Below are 21411 nucleotides of genomic sequence, written 5' to 3' on the forward strand. Positions count from 1 at the left end.
CACACTGATAGGAACTGCCAAACAACTCGGTGCTTTTTAAAAGATTTTATATATAATTTTTATTACCTTTTTAAAAAGTAAACTCTACACCCAATGGGGGGCTTGAACTCACGACCCTGAGATCAAGAGTCACATGCTCTGATTGAGCCAGCCAGGCAATCCCAGAACTCACTGTTTTATAGGAAAATCTATTTTGGCAAAAGCCCCCACAAAACCATTATTACATTATTTTCTTTCTCTGGATTGGAGGGGGGATTGGAGCAGGAATAATGTCTGAATTTATCCGTGCTCTAAGTTTACAAAATGGCGGGATTGTGGCTTTCAGAAAAGGAGGACACCCAGATGGAAGAAGTGGTCTTGTGTCTTCTTTTCAGGAAGAGGATGCGTCCCAGAGACCACCAAGAGGGAAGGGACCTTCAAACCTCCCAGGAGAGAAACCCATCATAACCAGCAGCAGGCACCCATGCACGGGAAGGGCTGACCAGACTGTACAGTCTCCTACCCAGGGCCATTCATCTTCAGGAAAAAGACCACAAAATGCAGAGAACAGACTAAACTCATTATCTCAGCCCAGGATCTGTTCTATATTCTAGATGTTCTTCTATTTTGAAATTCAAAATTGACAAGTCTGTCCTTGGCTATAGGGCATCCTGAATACAATAGTACTATATTCATATTTGAAAGAAAAATCTACCTTCACTTTATGTGGCTGCAGGATCTCCAACAACTATGGTATAACAGTCTGTCGCAAGTGTATTGGATGTTTCAGTTTGCCAGACCTGTCATGATAAATTAATTACAGGATGTTGCAGAAATGGCAAAGCTCCAGCAGCATCTTGCATGGTTTAATATAGCCCCATTTCCCCATTTCAATGTATTTGTGGTTAGATAAATCCTCAGAAATTTACAGCTGCTATAGACGAGTTTATGATGTACTCTGCCTGCACACATGATAAGTATAATAAGAATTTGATGTTCTTAAAGTACATAGATTTTACTGACATTTCTTTACCACCATGGAAATATTTAGTTGCTAAAAGTAGCATCTGCGGATACTTCTGAACATTAACTTCAGCAGAACAGGCAGGGATGGTTAAAAACATTACTATGCTTAACCAAACCTTCCATTTACTTTAAATTGAAGAACTGCAGCTCAGAAAAAATTACATGGGGCATTTATATAAAATGGCCCTGTGAGCAAATTTAATAGAAAAAAAATCAACTACTGATTGTCAGTTGAAAACACTTTAAAAACTGAACTGAAGCTACCACACTTTTCTCCAGGGAACCTTCCTTTTGTCTCATGACTGCTTTTCTCAAGCTTCAGTTCGTTTTTGCTCTGGCAGCAGTTATTTTCCTCACCTTCTTGCTCTTTTCTCCTTTTGTAGTTTATCTTTTCCTCATCTTCAACTGAGCAAATCATTTCCATTCTATTCGAAGCGATTTTAAATGATTGACAATACAGAAGTTTACTTATATAAACACTGTACAAGCAAACCATTCCTACATTTTCTTCCACCATATTCTTTCACAATTCTTGACAAGGATCAAATGATGAATGAAGGAAAACTGAACTGGAAGGAGTTAAATTAGATTGTTCACTCAATACTTGTAGAAATGACACTGCAGTGTATATATTTGGGCCATTTTGACATCGGTGACAGAGATGGGACGTGTATTGTGGTTATATATGCACTTATGACCCTCCCTCCACTTTTTAGATTGAAAACAGGAATTAAAATTGTAGATTCTTAGCAGTCTTAGCCTCCCTCGTTGAGATAACAAAAATAATTCGTCCATAATCAGAATGAGTTTCAGGTGTCAGAAGAGCAACTTTAGAAAACAGTGTGCTGAGAACATATGCTTGATGTAGATTTGAAGAAGATCATTAGAAAAAAAGCATTCTTTGTGTTTACAAAACAAATGTTTTTATGCTATCCAGTTCCCGCCTTAACTTAAAGTATTTCCTATTCACTTTAATAATTGGAGCAGAAGGGTATGATGAATGAAGCGCCTCATTACGAAGTCTGCTTTCTGGGTCTCTACAGAGAGTAGCTGTCTGCTTCTGCCTAGTTGGTCCATTGTTAACCCTAAATGATGCTGACATCAATTCTCCTGCAGATAATTGGGTCCATCCATAGATTGAGTTCTCCAGTCAACAGAGCCTTTTGATTGACGTGACTCTTGATGTTTTTATTATCTTTTATATGACTGGAATGGAGCCTTTCTGTTTCTTGAATAATATCTTACTGTACATGTATTAGTTTGATTCCACAGAATCTTTCTTAAGAAAATATAAGAATTATAGTATGGAGTAAAGATTTATCAAAATAATTATGGGATAAACAAAGTTATCAGCTCAAAAATTTTTTGTTAACTCAGACATACTTCATTTTTTTTTTTTTTGGGTGTCTGTTGCATTAAAGACATATTAGATGCTTCTAGTCTGAGTGTGGTTGTGGGTATATCCAAACTGCTTCTTTCTTCTAGCTTGTGCTGGAGTCTCCAACAATAAGCATTTACTGGCATTTACTCTATACAGCAACTGAGATCCAGCCCTTCAGAGACCTCCCAGTAGAGTCTGGCAATCTCCATTTACAACTTGTGGTGACGTCACTGGTCACGTGCACTTGGACAAATTACTTAACCTTCAAAATCTTGGTTTCCTTATTTGTAGGGCAGGTAATAGTCTACCTACCTCATAGGTTTGATGTGAAGAGTAAATGAGATCATATACATAAGGTGAAGATTTGGGGAATATTTTCTGTTCCTGAGTTCAATGAAGCAGAAATCAACAAATACATAGCTTAAAAAAGTCAGACTGTTGAAAAATGTTCTCATAATTTACTTAACAGATACGGCTCTTCGATGGAAATCATTTAAATACATGTAAAAGTGTAAAGTCTTGGGGCACCTGGCTGGCTCAGTCGGTAGAGCATGTGACTCTTGACCTTGGAGTTGTAAGTTGGAGCCCCATGTTGGATGTAGAGATTGTTTAAAAATAAAATCCGTAAAAAACAAGTTGAAGGTCTTGAATTTAAAGGTCCTAGAACTCTAACTCTCAAAAATATTTGTGAATTAAATATACAATTAAAGTGACATGTCATATAAAGCTATGAAATGGTAAATTATTTCCCAGATATACTCTTGTCGAGCTTCCTAAAGTGAAAACGTCTTTTTGCAATAAAACTTCCCTGTAACTTAAAACTAAAATGAAGGTCAAGTATTTGCTTTTCTGGAAAGAAGCCTTACATAAGGTTTTAAAAGTACCAAGTAGGGGCGCCTGGGTGGCGCAGTCGGTTGAGCGTCCGACTTCAGCCAGGTCACGATCTCGCGGTCCGTGAGTTCGAGCCCCGCGTCGGGCTCTGGGCTGGTGGCTCAGAGCCTGGAGCCTGTTTCCGATTCTGTGTCTCCCTCTCTCTCTGCCCCTCCCCCGTTCATGCTCTGTCTCTCTCTGTCCCAAAAAAATAAATAAAACGTTGAAAAAAAAAAAAAAAATAAAAAAATAAAAGTACCAAGTATCAGTCACTTAAAAACACTGATTTCATTTAAAATGTGCATTTTAAACATTTATTTGCATCATGGTGTAAAATATTTCATGTCTTAAACCTTTAAAAACTTGATTGTTGTACTAGCTTTGCAAATCTTATCCACTATATAGTTTTGATACTGAAGAAAGTTTAATGTTCAAGATAGAGTAGAATCAATTGGGAAATAAATTTGTAAGAATGGCTTAAAAATATTATTTAGATCTAGAGAAAGATAGTGTCAAAATGTTACTTGTTTGGAGAAAAGAGACTTCATAAAATGGGACACAATTCAATGATTTCAGAATGAAGATAAACAAAGAAAACTCATTTGTTACTAAGAAAATGTGCAGTATTAGAATCTTCAAATAGATTGTGTCCGATTCCTTTACTTGACTATAATTTGGACTTCTATTTGGAGGGCACTTTTATGATCGCCCCCACCCCATCTCATGTTTGAGAGAATGGTAAAGATGTTTTATTAATCTATTTGTGGACATAACTGGAGTCTCATTTGTCAACAGGACAAAAGAGAGAAGGACTGGGCTTTGAGTAAAACCAACTTTTCCTGGTTTTGCCTCAATTGTTATTTTTGTCTTCAGTAGTTGCGATATAAAAATAACCCTTTATTTTTCATATGAACATTGAGATCTCAGCAGATGTTTAGCTCCCTTGACATATTTCATCTGTCTTGATTTAAAATCTTTCTGCAACTTGTTGAAATTCTTTGTGATTAAAACTGAAATCAGAGAATCAGTACGCATCTCAAAACAATGCGCTGAAACTGCAGAGATGCGTATTTTTATTTTTTAATTATCAAGTGCATTCACAAGACATAAAGAACAAGCTTCTACAAGGGTGACTCAAGCTGCTTGGGCCGGGCTGTACGTGAAGGCACAGATGTGTGCACTCAGGACACTGGGGGCTCTGTGCCACCCGAACAGACTTCTGTGCTGATCGCTGAGGGCTTTGGCTGGCATTGATGCCACTCACCACCTTCAAAAATGCTCCCCCCTTTTAAGTTCTACACAGCAGGGGAATGTTTACCAATTTTCATGCCTCAACAACATGTGCAGGGATAAGAGCCACATACATTTTTACTAGAAGATATTTTATATTGGGTATACATCTGGGCAAAATTTACACCTCAATGCTCAACACTGTTTTTCTCACTTCTTACTTTAATGGAATCAATTGTCTAATTTGGTAAATAAGTTTTCTGGGTTTTATTAGTTTTGACCTGTGTGGGATTACATATTTATTGACAGACTTATAATCACATAGTTGAGAAAGGAGAAGAGTCAAGAAAAAAAACCCAAAGAAATGAACTTTTCTAACATCACACTTTAAAATATATAGTCACATACACACAAAATATATATATATATATATATATATATATATATATATATATATAGTCACATGGTAATGATACCATTGTTCTGGAACTCAAGAAATAAATAATGCAATGTAATAATTTAAGAATAAATGTTAAGACTAAAATAAATATTAAACAATGTTAAGTCTACAAATTACTTACATGCTTAAATATGAAGTGCTCTTTTTAAAAAGTAATTTGAAACACTGCTGCCAAAAGCCATTTTTAGTTTGTATGTATCAAGTTACATATATGATTCATTCAAAACTAACAAATTTGTTCCCTTTTAATGTCTTTCTTACTGGGACCATTTTGAATACACATTCTGAAGCTGCTTCCCTCTTAAATAAAGTTAAATTTCAAAAGCATGTATTTCATATTCTGAACAGAACATCACACATACAATCACAATACAGATGTAAGAATATTAAATGACTGCTTAATGGACATCCTGACAGTGCAAACACTTTTCCTTCATCTCGGCTGAGTGGCAATTATGTTTTTTTCTTTATTGGTTTTCCAACGGTGGTAATGTAATTCTGATGCAATAACTAATACACATAAGGACCAATACTCGGATCAACAACAATCACAATGGTTTAAAATAATTAAGGTCAAAAGGCCCCATTTATTTTTCTACTCCTACCTCGCTTCTGATTTTTCTAGATTCTTTCATAAGGACAAGGAGTAGTGGGGCCTTACTTTCTTCCTTAGTATCTGGAAGTTCTTCACTCTGAAGAGAAATTCCGTTTGGTTTAATTCGTCATTTCATTTCTGTGTATTTGGTTGTCTCTTCATTCTTCAACTCTTTACTAGGAGAAAAGTACACAAAATGTACTAAATGAACTTAGACAATGTCTTTTGGCCACAACCAAATCTCAGTGTGCCCTGGCAACAACGTGGGTAATAAGCACATGGCGTAACACACACACACACACACACACACACACACACCCAAGAAAGACCAAAGTACTAATCACCTATCTCCTAATGTGCTTCTTGAACACACTGTTAACACTTTTGGCACCGTTAGTGGTTGCGTAAGGCCTGCTCCAGCACTGACAAGTGAAAAAGAAATACACTTCTCAAATACAGACCCTAAGCACTCCAAACCTGGAGTAACTTCCAGAAATTAAGAGCAGGCAATCAGAATTCGGAAAGCTCTTCATTCATTGGAGGAAAAAATGTCATGGATGATGCTCCAAGGTTAGTAAATGGGAAGGATATAGACCATCTTATTAAATAGCATTTTTTCATTTAGTCAATGATTATGTCTATTTTCACAAAGTGGGTTAACTATTACATTTTTTGCATAAAACCAAAAAATGGTGTGGGTCATTTTTAACAAAGGTAGTGATGGTTAATTATGCATTTAGATGCAGCTTTGAAATAAATCAAATTATGTCACTAATGAAAATCAAGAATCAATACGTGGATGAAACAAGGACCTTCTTAAAGAACATGCACGAAGGACACAAAAACTAGGGGGAGATAAGCTAGTCGTGTTGAACCGGACACCCTTTACTGCAATTATTCATGTGCCAGTGGTGAGTATCTGAAAGTAGATAAACACGTTGCTGTCCTTCCTCTGAACAGAAAGGGCTTCATGCTTGATTGCTCTCAGAAGGCAGATGCCGCCTGAGAGTGATGGCAATGTGGCTAAGGTGGCAATCAATTCTACCAAGCGCTCCTGGGAAAAGTAGAGGCTAGGGCATCGTGGCACGAAAGGGCAGGGTAACCATTTCCTAAGCCCCTTCCCTGGTAGCACAGGAGGCTTAGGCAACATCTGTGCTTTTAGGGGCAGGCTCAATCTTAAATAAATAGTTAAACTATCTTTTTTGCTATCTTTTTTTGATGAAAGACATTTATACACGAGGGGAAAGAAAATCCTCTGTCAGTCCGTTTCCGGACTTCAAATCTGTTCAGCAGAGCTAGCACAGATAAGGTGGCATCAAATGTACAAGTCCAAAAATGTTCCAAGTGAGGCTCACGAAAGCAACTGAAGTAGAGCGTTAAAGGGTACAGAGGTGGTGTGCCAAGGTACAATCTCACTCGGGGCCAGAAAAGGGTGTCATTCATTCTGTCCCTGTGTGTATACATGGGAAGCACACAAAACTTGTCCCAAATTAGGGCCCAGGGCCCAATAAAAATGGAAAAGAAAGTAGTGAAGGCTCCAATGGATGCTGGGCACCAGGGCCTGAGAAACCCTATAAACATCTGCAAGGGGCCATGAGGAAGGTAAAAGGATCTTAGAAGGATAACGAGGCGAAACAGAGTCAGAGGAGGAGTTTATAAAAGTGGTAACAAAAACAAAGAAGAAAAACAGAAAAGGGAAGGGAGAGAAGAGCAGCTGGAAGTGAGTGGGCTGCATCCTGCACGTGCAGAGGATGTAGTGCAAGTGACATTCATCAGGTGGAGATGGCACTATGAGAAGTAAACAGAGAAGCCAGAGGACCCTCTGGAGAGGGAGCCCTCCAGAGACACAGTGAAGCAGGCCGTGTAGATAACATCTTTAAGAGAAGTGAACCAGGCTAAGTGGGGTGCAATGCATCTTAACTCACTTATTCCTCATAATAATCCTTGAGGTAGGTATTATCCCTACTTACAGATGAGAAAACTGAAGAACAAAGAGCGAAAGAAGCTTGCCTAAAGTCATGTACAGCAAAAGTATCCAAACAGGACATGAAGCCAGGTAATATGGTTCCAAACTCAAGCGTTCTTCATCCCGAGTTGTCAGCACAGAGCCCGAAGCAGGGCTCGAACTCACAAACTGCGAGATCATGACCTAAGCCGAAGTCAGACGCTTAACTGACTGAGCCACCCAGGCGTCCCTGTGTGAAAATCTAATTAACTGTCGTCGTCGTCATCATCATCATCATCGCTTAAGTATTCACTGTGTAGAACATTATGTGCAACACTTGTATGGAAGTGGACAGACTATATAGGCAGTGCTATGTAATAAAATTAATAATGTGTTAGTTTTATTCCTGTTTAAAACTTTGTTTTCAAACAATTATATTACAGTACAGCATGCTTCTCTCTCTCTCCTAATAAGAGAAACTGCGTATCAGCCTTTCATCACACGAGTTGTTTTTTAAAAAATGTAACAGTGTTTCCAATTGGTATAAGGAAGAGAACTACAGTACTGTAGGCCATAACAATTCATTCATTACTGTATAGGCCAGGTGACTGTGAAGCAATTACAATGATTACACTAGGCTACCATAAAGTAATCATATTGCTGCATCTCTTATCAATGCATGAATGTTATACGTTTAAATAAATATGGATTTTTACATTACCTTTTCATTTTTGATGTCAGTGTTAGTAATACATATGACACCTACAGTGTTTTATATCATATAAGACAATAATGATGTAGGTACAGACAGATGATTCATCTTGTAAACACGATGTGAACTTACGATATTGATTAGTACAGTAATATAAATGTATTTTCTCTTCTGTATGATTTTCTTAGTAACGTTTTTGTTTCCCCAGCTTACTTTATTGTAAGAGAACACTATGTGATACATATAACATACAAAATATGTGTTAAGTGACTATTTATGTTATCAGTATTCTGGTCAACAGTAGGCTGTTATTGTTTGGGGGAACCAAAGTTATACACGGATTTTGACTGCATAAAGCAGGGACTGGTGCTCCTAACCCCTGCGTTGTTCAAGAGTCAACTGAGTATGTTGTATACAAACTACTTCATAACCGTCTTTCTTCTACTTAAACATCTTTCCATGTCTATGAAAATACTTCAATAATGTAACAAATAGTATCACATGGTATTCCCTTATAGAAATGTTTTGTAATTTAATCAACTCTATATTCATAGAAATTTAATTCTTTCTTCCTATTTTTAAAACACTGCTTGAAGGAACAGCCTTTTAACTGATTCTGCCCATGTATACTTGACCATTTTCCTATAATAGATTCCTAGAACTAAAACTGTCAAATCAAAGGACATGAACAGTTTGACAAGTTTAAAAAAAAAAAAGAAGTATCACCAAGCTATCCCCCACAGGGAATGGATGAATCTTATACAATTACCAGCAGTGTATGAGGAAACTCAGTGCCCCCATCGGTTTTATAAGTTTGAAACTTGTTGCCATTTTGTGAGGGGAAAAATACTGTATCATTTACTAATTTTTGTTATTTGATCACTGGAAGGTAGACACTTTTCATATATTCATTTTCTTTAAGAATGTCCTCTGAAGGCCCTTTGCCAATTTTTCTTTTCTTTGTTGATTTTTTTTTTTAAATTTTTTTTTTTTCAACGTTTATTTATTTTTGGGACAGAGAGAGACAGAGCATGAACGGGGGAGGGGCAGAGAGAGAGGGAGACACAGAATCGGAAACAGGCTCCAGGCTCTGAGCCATCAGCCCAGAGCCTGACGCGGGGCTCGAACTCACGGACCGCGAGATCGTGACCTGGCTGAAGTCGGACGCTTAACCGACTGCGCCACCCAGGCGCCCCTTCTTTGTTGATTTTTAAGAGTTTTTTAAAAATATATTAAGGGTATTAATTCTTTACCTGTCACATATCTTGTGAAGTTCTTCCTCATCCTGGGTTATTATATGTTTCTAGATTTTGCTTTAAATCATTTTGAAGTTCTTATTATTAAAATTTGTTTTAAAATGTTTTCTGATTCTGTTATCAAGGATAAAAAGTCATTTCTTAACCCATGATTGTATAACTACTCATCTATATGCTTTTGGTATAAGGAGATTTAAGTTTTTTATAATTAAAATCTAAAAACACTTATGAAAATTCTGAATCTGGTTTCCTTTAAGTGACAACTTCACAAAAGTGGACACATTTCACGTTTAGCAGACAAATGTCACCACTGCCTAACCGAGAAAACAGAGGCCTCTTCTTCAGAAAGGTCTTCCTGACCTTCCTACATTCCATCCCCCACAAGAAAACACCATCATTCAAACACACTTGTCTCACTGGCCTATCTCAGTACAAAAGTGACCCTGCCTTGTTTCAAATTCTAATCTGTGTATTTCCTCTGGTCTCCAGGGATTATTCACCTGTCCTTTATCTTGAATGGCTCCTCCCCTGGGGCTCTTTCCTTTCAGTTTGTAACTCTTCTCCTCATTCCCCTCTGTACAAAGATCTCTAAATCCCGTGTTTTCTACTGGTTATTGCCCAGCCTTTTCTTTCCTTTGAAGTACAGCTTCTTGGAAAAGCAGTCTCTTCTGATTATTTTTTCCCTCTGCACTGGAGACGGTCTGATTCAAGGACTCTCATCAAAACTATCTTCTTGGAGGTCATAAATGGCCCCTTGACAGGAAATCCTGAAAGGGCACTTTTAAGTCCTTATTTTACTTCTCCTCCCTTTGGCATTCGTCAGTGTTTGTTTGTTTGTTTGTTTGTTTATTTATTTATTTATTTATTTTTTCAACGTTTATTTATTTTTGGGACAGAGAGAGACAGAGCATGAACGGGGGAGGGGCAGAGAGAGAGGGAGACACAGAATCGGAAACAGGCTCCAGGCTCTGAGCCATCAGCCCAGAGCCCGACGCGGGGCTCAAACTCACGGACCGCGAGATCGTGACCTGGCTGAAGTCGGACGCTTAACCGACTGCGCCACCCAGGCGCCCCAATGTTTATTTATTTTTAATAGCAGTATAATTAACATAAAATATTGTATTAGTTTCAGGTGTACAACACATTGATTCAACAACGCTGTCCGTTATTCAATGATCGTAAGTGTAGTCGCCACCTGTTACCAAAAATGGTATCACAATATTATGGACTCTATTTCCTATCCTGTACTTTTCATCTCCATGACTTATTTGGCATTTGGAATGGCGGACCAGGCCTTCCCTAAATCTTTCCCTGCTGACTCCATGCTACAACTTTCTCCTGGTTTTCCTCTTACCTCTATTAGGGTGACCTTTTGACTGGTTTGGTCAGTCTTCTTCCCCTGCATATCCATTGTGTGCCCTCGGTCCTCACGGCTCTGCGCTTTGCCCACTTCAGAACTACGGGAGGGAAAGATGAGAAACAGGAGCCCGTAAGAAGACTGCTGCCATAGCCCACATGAAGCTCTGATCTAGGGTAGTAGCAGTGGGAACAGAAAGGGGAGATCAATGGATAGATCTGAGAGAAACACATTAGGGAGATGCTCAAAATAATGTAGAGACATGAATCTTTAGCTGGTAGGGTTCCTTCTCTATTATGATGAAGGGACAGAATAAAATAAATTTAACTTCTCTTAGAAAAATATTAGATGCCCAGGAAAAGCCAGAATATTTTCTTATCAAACTAGATGGAAAAAACATGTGTGTATGTGTAAAAATAACATGAGATTCCTTAATGACAAAGAAAGGGGTGAAGGAAATTTATGCATAAGAAAGCTGTGATATGATCCAAGAATTCCACTACTGGGAATTTACCCAAAGAAAGCAAAAACATTAATTTGAAGAGATATATACCTCTTATTTACATTATTTACAATAGCCAAGATATTGAAGCCACCCAAGTGTCCACTGACAGATGAATGGATAAAGAGGATGTGGTGTATCTACCCAATGGAACATTATTCAGCAATAAAAAAGAACATGGTATTTTTATTTGTGACAACATGGATGGACCTAGAGGGTATTATGCTAATTAAAATAAGTCAGACAAAGACAGATGATTTCACTTACATGTGGAATATAAAAAAACCAAACAAGTGAATAAACAAACAAAAAGCTGAATCAGACCTACAACTACAGAGAACTGATGGTTGACAGAGTGGATGGGAGTGGGGGATGGGCAAAATGGTGAAGGGGAGTGGGAGATCCAGGTTTCCAGTTATGGAATGAAGAGTCGGGAGCATAAAGGGTACAGCACAGGGAATACAGTCAATGAGACTATAATAGTGTTGTGTGGCGAGAGATGGGAGCTACCTTGTGGTAAGCACAGTATAATGAAAAGACTTCCTGAATCACTAAGTTGTACACCTGGAACTAATGAAGCACTGCGTGTCAACTACACTAAAAAACAAACAAACAAACAAACAAACAAGCAAGCAAAAAAACCAACACTGTGATATTCTGATCTGTGGGATGTGGAATGCAGCTTTTTAAACGGTTCAACAGTAAGAGTAAAATATAAAACAAATACTTTGTGAATGCGTGCAGAGTAAATAGTGTTAGGAGAAAAGAAAATACAAAAACAATGAAAAAAGGGAAATTTAAAAAGTGGAAGACAGTGTCTCCTTTCTACCATGTCTGGGAATGGTGGAAGAGTTTGATCCAGATGCAAGAATTTCAAAATCAAGTAAATAAATAGGATTGAATAGAGACTACTACAAACTAAACCATGTTCTCTCAAAATCACAGGCTGAAGGGGTGCCTGGGTGGCTTAGTCGGTTAAATGTCCAACTCTGGCTCAGGTCATAATCTCACAGTTTGTGAGTTTGAGCCCCATGTTGGGCTCTGTGCTGACAGTTCAGAGCCTGAAGCCTACTTCAGATTCTGTGTCTTCCTTTCTCTCTGCCCCTCCCCTGCTCACGCTCTGTTTCAAATATAAATAAACATTAGAAAAATTAAAAAAAAAAATCACAGGCTGAAGTCCTAATTCCAAAATGGAAGCAAGGATCTTTAAGGAGGTTAATTAAGATTAAATGAGGTCATAAGAGTGAGACTCTAATCTACAGACCAGAATTGGTAGTCCTTATTAGAAGAGGAAGAGACACCACAGAGCTCTTTCCAACACATGCATAGAGGAAAGGCCATGTAAGGACACAGCAAGAAGGTGGCCACCTGCAAGCTGGGAAGAGAGGTTTCACCAAAAATTGACCCTGCTGCAACCTTGATTTTGAACTTCCAGCCTCTAGTACTGTGAAAAAAAATTTGTTGCTTAAGCGACCCAGTATGTAAGCACTGATAATTTTTGCAATCTCTCTCCAGGGAACCTATTCTCGGGCATTAAAGTAGAAACTCAGGTGTCTGTGGAGGCTATGATGGGTAATGCGGTGAATGAGAGAAGCAAGCTAGGGGTAATACAGTAAACTGGCGAACTGGAGAGTGGATGACCCACACAGGAGAGGCAATCCGCTTCCTCAGCTCAGCTCATGGAACTGTGGTCCAGAACATCAGATTAATTTCAAGAGAAGTACAAAGTCTGCATTTATGTGAATTTTTTTTTTTTTTTTGCATTTAGTCACTGAAAATTACACACACATACATACACATACACAGTGGATCCAACCAAAGATACTAGGACTGCATCTTGCTGGCAGGCCCTAGTTTTTGACCTCTGCTCTGGCCACAGAGTATCTCCTGGCCTCAGGGTACCCCAGGCACTTTCACACTTTAGCTCCCAATGTCCTGATTTCTAGGTCCTTCTCTTTTTTTTCACCCTGCCTCAATATGGTCTTTAGGACTTACATACTATCTTATATCTTTGGCTTTTACTGACCACTGTAGGAAAATCAGACTGTGTGATCCTCTTCACTTTTTCTCTCATAATCTATATACAATGTAACAGAAAATTACCTTGAAAATGGATACAACATCTGGACTTTTGTTTGCAGCCAAGATGGGGAGGCAGGGACTGGATATACTGCTTGCCTAAAACCACCATCACCAAAAAACCCCACAATAAACTGGATAAAATATATGAAACAATAGTTTTCAAGACAATGAATCACTGGCAACAAAGGACACTGATACCCAAGAGACAGAGAACAAATGAGATGAGCCCTATGGTCACCCAGCTCACCGCCTTAAGAGTTTCCAGGGTATGGCACAGGGAGATGAGGCCTGCATGAGTCCTGGTGGACTCCCTGACAGCTGAGGGCCTGAGGAGACGGAGATGGCTAGAGTTCACAGAGTGTCAGAGAGGAGAAAGCTTCACAGTGACAGAATGTGAACATCTGCAAAGGGTTCCCTTCAAGTATTCAGAAGAGCTGGTGAACTCATGCATCTGAGGACATTTCCTGAGGCCAGAACAGTGCCTGTGCCTACCAGCCAGGCTGGAAGACCTCACAACTCAGAAGGGGCTGCACAGAGTACCCAGAGGGATTTGTGTCCATAGTGAGGAATAATGAATGGCTCTGGTCCCCCCTAACAAACCTTAAAAGCAAGACCTGAGAAGATCAAACTGTTCTGAAGTAGCTTAACTATATTCTAGGACAGAGCTTAAGAATATTTATAGAAATACAGAAATATCTAGTAACCAAAAGGTAAAGATTTCAATGTGTGGCATCCAATAAAAGTGTTTTGGGTGGTGGGCAAAGAAATAGAAAAATACAACCCATGATGATGATCAAAAAACTGAAACTGACTTAGAACTGACTCAGATGTTAGAATTCTCATTAAAACAATGTTAGAAAAAACATCAAAACAGTTATTATAACTATATTCCACTTGCTCAAAAGGTTAAGTAGACCCAAGGATGATATCTGTAAGACCCACTGTGAATTTCTAGAGATGAAAACTAAAAGGCCTGAGGTGAGAAATATACTGGAAGGGATTAAAGTCAGATGAGACACGGCAGAGAAAAGATCAGATAACTTGAAGACGCAGCAACAGAAACTATTAATAGAAATTAAATAGAAGCCACAGCTGTAGAAAAGGTGAAACACATTGAAAAAAAAAAAACAACTAAAAAAAAAGGCATCAGGGAGCATGGGACACCTTCATGTGGCCTAATGTATGTGTAACTGGAATCCCTAAAGATGAGAGAAACAGATGGAGGCAGGAAACAACAAAAACAAAACTAAGAAGAAAAAATGGCCCAAATGTTCCAAATTTGATGAAAACATAAACCTAAAAGATCCAACTAACCTCCAGCACAAGAAACGTAAAGAAAATTACAAGGCACATCATAATCAAATTGCTCAAAACCAGGGATAGAGAGAAATCTCACAAGTAGCCAACAGGGGAAACCATGCTCTGTATGGAGGAACACAGAGAAGCATGAGTCTATTTCCTGTTGGAAAAAACCGCCAGGTGAGAAGGCAATGGAGCTGAATTTTTTTTCTTTTGATATGAAATTTATTGTCAAATTGTTTTCCATACAACACCCAGTGCTCATCCCAACAGGTGCCCTCCTCAATGCCCATCACCCACTTTCCCCTCCGTCCCACCCACCATCAACCCTCAGTTTATTCTCAGTTTTTAAGAGTCGCTTATGGTTTGGCTCCAATGGAGCAGTATTTTTAAAGTGCCAGAAAAAAAGTGCCGATCTTTCAACACAGAATTGTATGCCAAATGAAAACAGCTTTCAAAATAAAAGATGAACTAGTCCTTTTCAGACATGTGAAAAGTAAAGGCACTCATTTTTAGCTAACCAACATTACAAGAGATGTTGAAGGGAGTCCTCTGGGTGTAAAGGAAAACGGTACCAGGTGAAAATACGGATCTACACAAAGGAATTAAAAAATACTGAAAAATGAAAACAAAATAGGCAAATATTAAGGTTTTCTTATTCAATCTCTTCCAAAGATGACAGTTCACAAAATTAATAACATAATGAAGGGGTTATAACTAATATAAATAAAGTGTGTGGCTACAGAAGCATGAAGGTCAGGAAGGAAGAAATGGAAAAACACCATTTTAAAGCGCTAAACCCTAAAAAAAAAATCACTAAAAGAGGAAAGCACAGCATTATGGGTAATAAGCTAACAAAGAAAGATAAAATAGATAAAACATAATTTAAAAGAAAGCTGAAAAAGTTGAAAAATGAGAGAAGAATTGAGACAAATAGAAAACAAAAAACAGTATAATAGACTAAAACTTCTCCATGTTAATAATCATATTAAATATAAATTTGCTTAATTATCCTAATTAATAGGCAGAAATGGTCATATTGGGTAAAAAGAGCATGAACTCAGCTGTATGCTGCCTATAAGAAGCATACTTTAATTTTCAACCTATTTGCATTTTTATATTTAAAGTATAAAAACACATATATCATTCCAACACTATTAAGAGAAGGCTGGAGTGACTTTTCTAATATTAACTGAAGTAGATTTCAGAACAAAGAATAGGACCAGAAATAAAGTCATTTACCTCCAAAAAAACATAACAATCCTAAACATATGGGCACCTAATACAGAGCTTCAAAATACATGACACAAAACCTAACAGAGCTACAAGAATTAAAAAACAAGCCCACAATATTAGTTGAAGACTTCCAATACCCAACTCTCAATAATTAATAGAATAGACAGAAAATCAGTAAGGCTATCCCAGACATAAACAACACTTATTACCCCATGTGATCAAATTTATTTATAAAAGAACATTTCAGGTAGACAAGTGCATGATACTCAGTCTTTTCTTTTTTTCTTTTCTTTTTTTTAGTATAATTTATTGTCAAGTTGGCTAACATACAATGTATACAGTGTGCTCTTGGTTTTGGGGGTGACTCATCGCTTTTATACAACACCCAGTGCTCATCCCAACAAGTGCCCTCCTCAATGCCCAGCGCCCATTTTCCCCTCTCCCTCACCCACCCCCGCACCATCAGCCCTTAGTTTGTTCTCTGTATTTAAGAATCTCTTATGGTTTGCCTCCCTCCCTCTCTGTAACTATTTTTTTCCCCTTCCCTTCCCCTATGGGTTTCTGTTAAGTTTCTCAAGTTCCATGAGTGAAAACATGATATCCGTCTTTCTCTGTCTTATTTCAGTTAGCATAATACCCTCCAGTTCCATCCACATTGCTGCAAATGGCAGGATTTCATTCTCTTTCATTGCCAAGTAGTATTCCACTGTATATATAAACCACATGTCCTTTAACCATTCAGCAGTTGATGGACATTTAGGCTCTTTCCATAATTTGGCTTTTGTTGAAAGCATTGCTATAAACATTGGGGTACATGTGCCCCTATGAATCAGCACTCTGTATCCTTTGGATAAATGCCTAGTAGTGCTGTTGCTGGGTCATAGGGTAGTTCTATTTTTAATTTTTTGAGGAACCTCCACACTGTTTTCCAGAGCAGCTGCACCAGTTTGCATTCCCACCAACAGTGCAAGAGGGTTCCCATTTCTCCACATCCTCGCCAGCTTCTGTTGTTTCCTGAGTTAATTTTAGTCACTCTGACTGGTGTGAGGTGGTATCTTAACGTGGTTTTGACTTGTATTTCCCTGATGATGAGTGATGTTGAGCATCTTCCCATGTGTCTGTTGGCCATCTGGATGTCTTCTTTGGAAAAGTGTCTATTCATGTCTTCTGCCCATTTCTTCACTGGATTATGTGTTTTCTAGGTGTTGAGTTTGGTAAGTTCTTTATAGATTTTGGATACTAACCCTTTATCTGATATCTCATTTGCAAATATCTTTTCCCATTCCGTTGGTTGCCTTTCAGTTTTGTTGATTGTTTCCTTCACCATGCAGAAGCTTTTTATCTTGATGAGGTCCCAATAGTTCATTTTTGCTTTTATTTCCCTTGCCTTCAGAGACGTGTCAAGCAAGAAATTGCTGTGGCAGAGGTCAAAGAGGTTGTTGCCTGTATTCTCCTCTAGGTTTTGATGGTTTCCTGTCTCACATTTAGGTCTTTCATCCATTTTGAGTTTATTTTCGTGTATGGTGTAAGAAAGTGGTCCAGTTTCATTCTTCTGCATGTTGCGGTCCAGTTCTCCCAGCATCATTTGCTAAAGAGACTGTCTTTTTTCTATTGGATACTCTTGCCTGCTTTGACAAAGATTAGATGGCCATAACATTTGTGGGTCCAATTCTGGGTTCTCTATTCTATTCCATTGGTCTATGTGTCTGTTTTTGTGCTAATACCATACTGTCTTGATGATTACAACTTTGGAGTAGAGGCTACGGTCTGGGATTCTGATGCCTCCTGCTTTGGCTTTCTTTTTCAACATTACTTTGGCTATTCAGGGTCTTTTATGGTTCCATATAAATTTTAGGATTGTTTGTTCCAGCTTTGAGAAGAATGCTGGTGCAATTTTGATACGGATTTCACTGAATGTGTAGATTGCTTTGGGTAGTACTGACATTTTGACAGTATTTGTTCTTCCAATCCATGAGCATGGAATATTTTTCCATTTCTTTGTGTCTTCAATTTCCTTTGTAAGTTTTCTATAGTTTTCAGCATACAGATCTTTTACAGCTTTGGTTAGGGTTACTCCTAGGTATTTTATGGTTTTTTGTGCAATTGTAAATGGGATCGATTTCTTGATTTCTCTTTCTGCTGCTTCATTACTGGTGTACAGAAATGCAACCGATTTCTGTACACTGATTTTGTATCCTGTGACTTTGCTGAATTCATGCGTTAGTTCTAGCAGATCTTTGGTGGAGTCTTTCAGGTTTTCCATGTATAGTATCATGTCATCTGTGAAAAGTGAAATTTTGACTTCTTCTTTGCTAATTTAAATGCCTTTTATTTCATTTTGCTGTCTGATTGCTGAGGCTAGGACATCCAACACTATGTTCAACAACAGTGGTGAGAGTGGGCATCCTTGTCATGTTCCTGATTTCAGGGGGAAGATCTCAGTTTTTCCCCATTTAGGATGATATTAGTCATGGGTTTTACATATTTGGCTTTTATGATGTTAAGGTATGTTCCTTCTATCCGGGCTTTCTTGAGGGTTTTTATTAAGAAAGGATGCTGTATTTTGTCAAGTGCTTCTTCTACATCTATTGACTACACATTTTTTTCAAGGGCACTAAAAACTTTTACCAAGAGAGACCATATTAAGAATCACAAAATAATTCTCAATAAATTTAAAAAGATTTGGATCATTCAGAATATGTTCTTTGACCACAATGGAATTAGAAATCAATAACAGAATGATATCTGGGAAACTCCGTAAATATTGGGAATGAAATGACCCACTTCCAAGTAACCCAGGATCAAAGAATAAATCTGAAGAAAAATTAAAAAACTGTTTTTGAAAGAAATGAAAATGAAACCACAATATATCAAAATTTGTGGAATGCCATTCAAGCAGTGCTTAGTGGGAAATTTATGGCACTAAATGTTTATATTAGGAGAGAAGAAAGGTATTAAATCGATGTCCACAGTTTCCACTTTAAAAGTTGTGAAAAAGGACAAATTAAACCCCAAATAAGCCAAATAAAGACCAGAGTAGATACCAATGAAAGAGAAAATAGAGAAACAATAAGGAGAAATCAATGAAACAAAAATTTGATTCTTTGAGATCAAAATTGATAAACCATTATTAGCAAGGCTGATTGAAAAAAAAGAAATTATTTAGGCTGAGATTGCTCGCTGCCTTAAAAAATTAATTACCAACAGCAGGGATTAGAGGGCTGCAAGACTACTACAGATCCTATTACTACTGAAAAGATGAGGGAATATTATGAACAACATTATATCAACCAATTAAATCACTTGAGTGAAATGGACAAATTCCTTGAAAGAAACAAACTATCAAGGTTTACATAAGAAGAAACACATAACCTTGAGAGCTCTAATTCTACTAAATAAATAGAATTTGTAGTTAAAAATCTTCCAAAAAAGAACATTCCAGGGCCAGACAGCTTTACCTGTGAATTTATCCAACACTTGAAGAATAAATAAAATGATGGCCATGAAAGTGGTGGAGCTAAGGACTTCTGAATATTCTCTTCTCCAAATAAGCTAAGAGAAAACTGGCAAAAATGGTCAGAATCAGCATTTTCAGATTTCTAGAAATTAGTCAAAAGCTTGTGGCAACTGGGGAATGTTTATTCAAGAAAAATGGTTGAACCTTGGTAAAAGCAGAGAGCTCTGTGGCATTTTAACTTGACCTAGTCCTATACCCCACTGTAGCTCTGTGGTGGCCTTGAAGAATAGCCTGCAATTTATGGCGAAAGCCAGCAGCCCAGCAGCTACTGGAAGGAACAGAACAGGGATGGAGCTCTTTCAAAGCCTCATTTCTAAAGAACTATTTTACTTGATCTGTCTGGTGGTTCCTTGGAAGATACCACTTATAAGGCTATCAGTACTTGACCTATCTCAGAGCTGGCCTTTTCCCTGGGAGGCACTTGTTAAAACAATTACAGTTAGCTTCATGGCTGCCTGAGTGATGGATAATAGAAGCTAAACAACAGACTAACTAAAAAAGGTGAAAAGGAAAAGTTGGGGGAGTAAGATTTCCACACGAGTTTTCCCAAGTTCTGACACTATTCGGAGAGTCTAGAAGGTCTCACACATGTACGGTTGTGAGCATGTACAGCAGAGACCTAAGAAGGCTTTATGCCTTCACTTCTGGCTGATCTTAATGCTCTGTGCTAATAGGAAGCAAAAGCTAACACAGAGTTGTCAACTGCTTGGCTAAATATCGAAGGTGTGCTCAATACCCCAAGAGACCCCTTAGCAAAACTGAGAGACTTAATGGTTCCAGGTGTTCAAGGAAATCTTTGTCCAATTAGCTGATCACTAGTCTAAACAAGCAGAGACTTCAGTGGCCAAACATTGTAATTATAGAGTTGTAGAAATTTGTTCAGAGAAGTTATTTAACAAATAACAACTATAATAAGTAGCATCAACAACAAACCCCAGGGAAGGCAAGAATCCAATTCTTAGAGTTGTCACATTATAGTCTTTAAAATGTCCAGTTTTCAACAAAAGATTACAAAGACATACAAAAAAACCAAGAAAGGATGGCCCATACAAAGGGAAAAAAATAATCAGCAGAAACTGTCCCTTAGGAAGTCTATACATTGGACTTTCTAGACAAAGACTTGAAATCTATTATTGTAAATATGTTCAAAGAACTAAAGGAAATTATGTCACTAAACAGAGAGTATCAATGAAGAAATGAAAATTACAAAAGAAAAAATACCAAATCTACAGACTCTTCCGGAGAACAGAAGAACTAGAAATTCTTAACTCATTCCATGAAGCCAGCTTACCCTAATACCAAACCAGACTAAAACATTACAAGAAAACCAAAGACCCATATTTTTCATGAACAAAATGGAAAAGTTCTAAATTAAATTTTAGAAAATCAAGTTCACCAATTTATAAAAATGATAACATACCATGACTAAATAGGGTTTATCCTAAGAATGAATCGTTAGTTTAATATTTGAAAATCAATGTAATCTACCATATGAACACATTAATAAAGAAAAATCATGATTATCTGAATAGACACAGAAAGAGCATTTGACAAAAATCCAACATCCATTACTGACACAAACTCTCAGCAAACCAGGAAATGAAGGAATCTACCTGATAAAGGACATTTATAAAAAAACCCTATGATAATATCATATTTAATGGTGAAAGACTGAATGCTTTCCCACTCATTACCCATAAAATCATGAAGAAGATAACGCTATCTACTTTCATCATTTCTATTCAACATTGTAACATTATACTGGAGGTTTAGCCTTTGCAATAAGGCAAAAAAAAAAAAAAAAAAAAGGCATCTGGTTTGGAAAGGAAGGAATTAAACTGGTTTTTATTTGTTTGATTGTCTATGTAGAGAATCTAGTAAAATATACGAAAAAGCTACTAAAACTCAAAAGACATTTTAGTAAGATGGCATAATGCAAGTTCAACATCCGACAGTCAGTAGTA

At 37.6% G+C, this 21411-nt stretch overlaps 1 protein-coding gene across 7 annotated transcripts in view; it reads right to left on the reverse strand.

Moving 5' to 3' along the window:
* Nucleotides 1–4312: 4312 nt before the first annotated feature.
* Nucleotides 4313–21411, reverse strand: part of AHI1 (Abelson helper integration site 1) — a 209471-nt gene continuing 192372 nt past the window's right edge. For 6 of the 7 annotated variants that reach the window (XM_086707930.1, XM_086707929.1, XM_086707931.1 and 3 more), the window contains 2 exons: nt 10809–10911; nt 4313–5717 (listed from right to left, as the gene is read on the reverse strand). In XM_086707930.1, the coding sequence (XP_086564056.1) occupies nt 5715–5717; nt 10809–10911 (106 nt within the window). In that variant the 3' untranslated portion in view covers nt 4313–5714. The remainder of the gene's footprint in view (nt 5718–10808; nt 10912–21411) is intronic. The other variant, XM_086707933.1, reaches the window with a different exon arrangement.

The sequence above is a fragment of the Puma concolor genome, chromosome B2 (assembly GCF_028749965.1).
Source record: "Puma concolor isolate L17-30 chromosome B2, mPumCon1.1.hap2, whole genome shotgun sequence".
Lineage (NCBI taxonomy): Eukaryota > Metazoa > Chordata > Mammalia > Carnivora > Felidae > Puma > Puma concolor.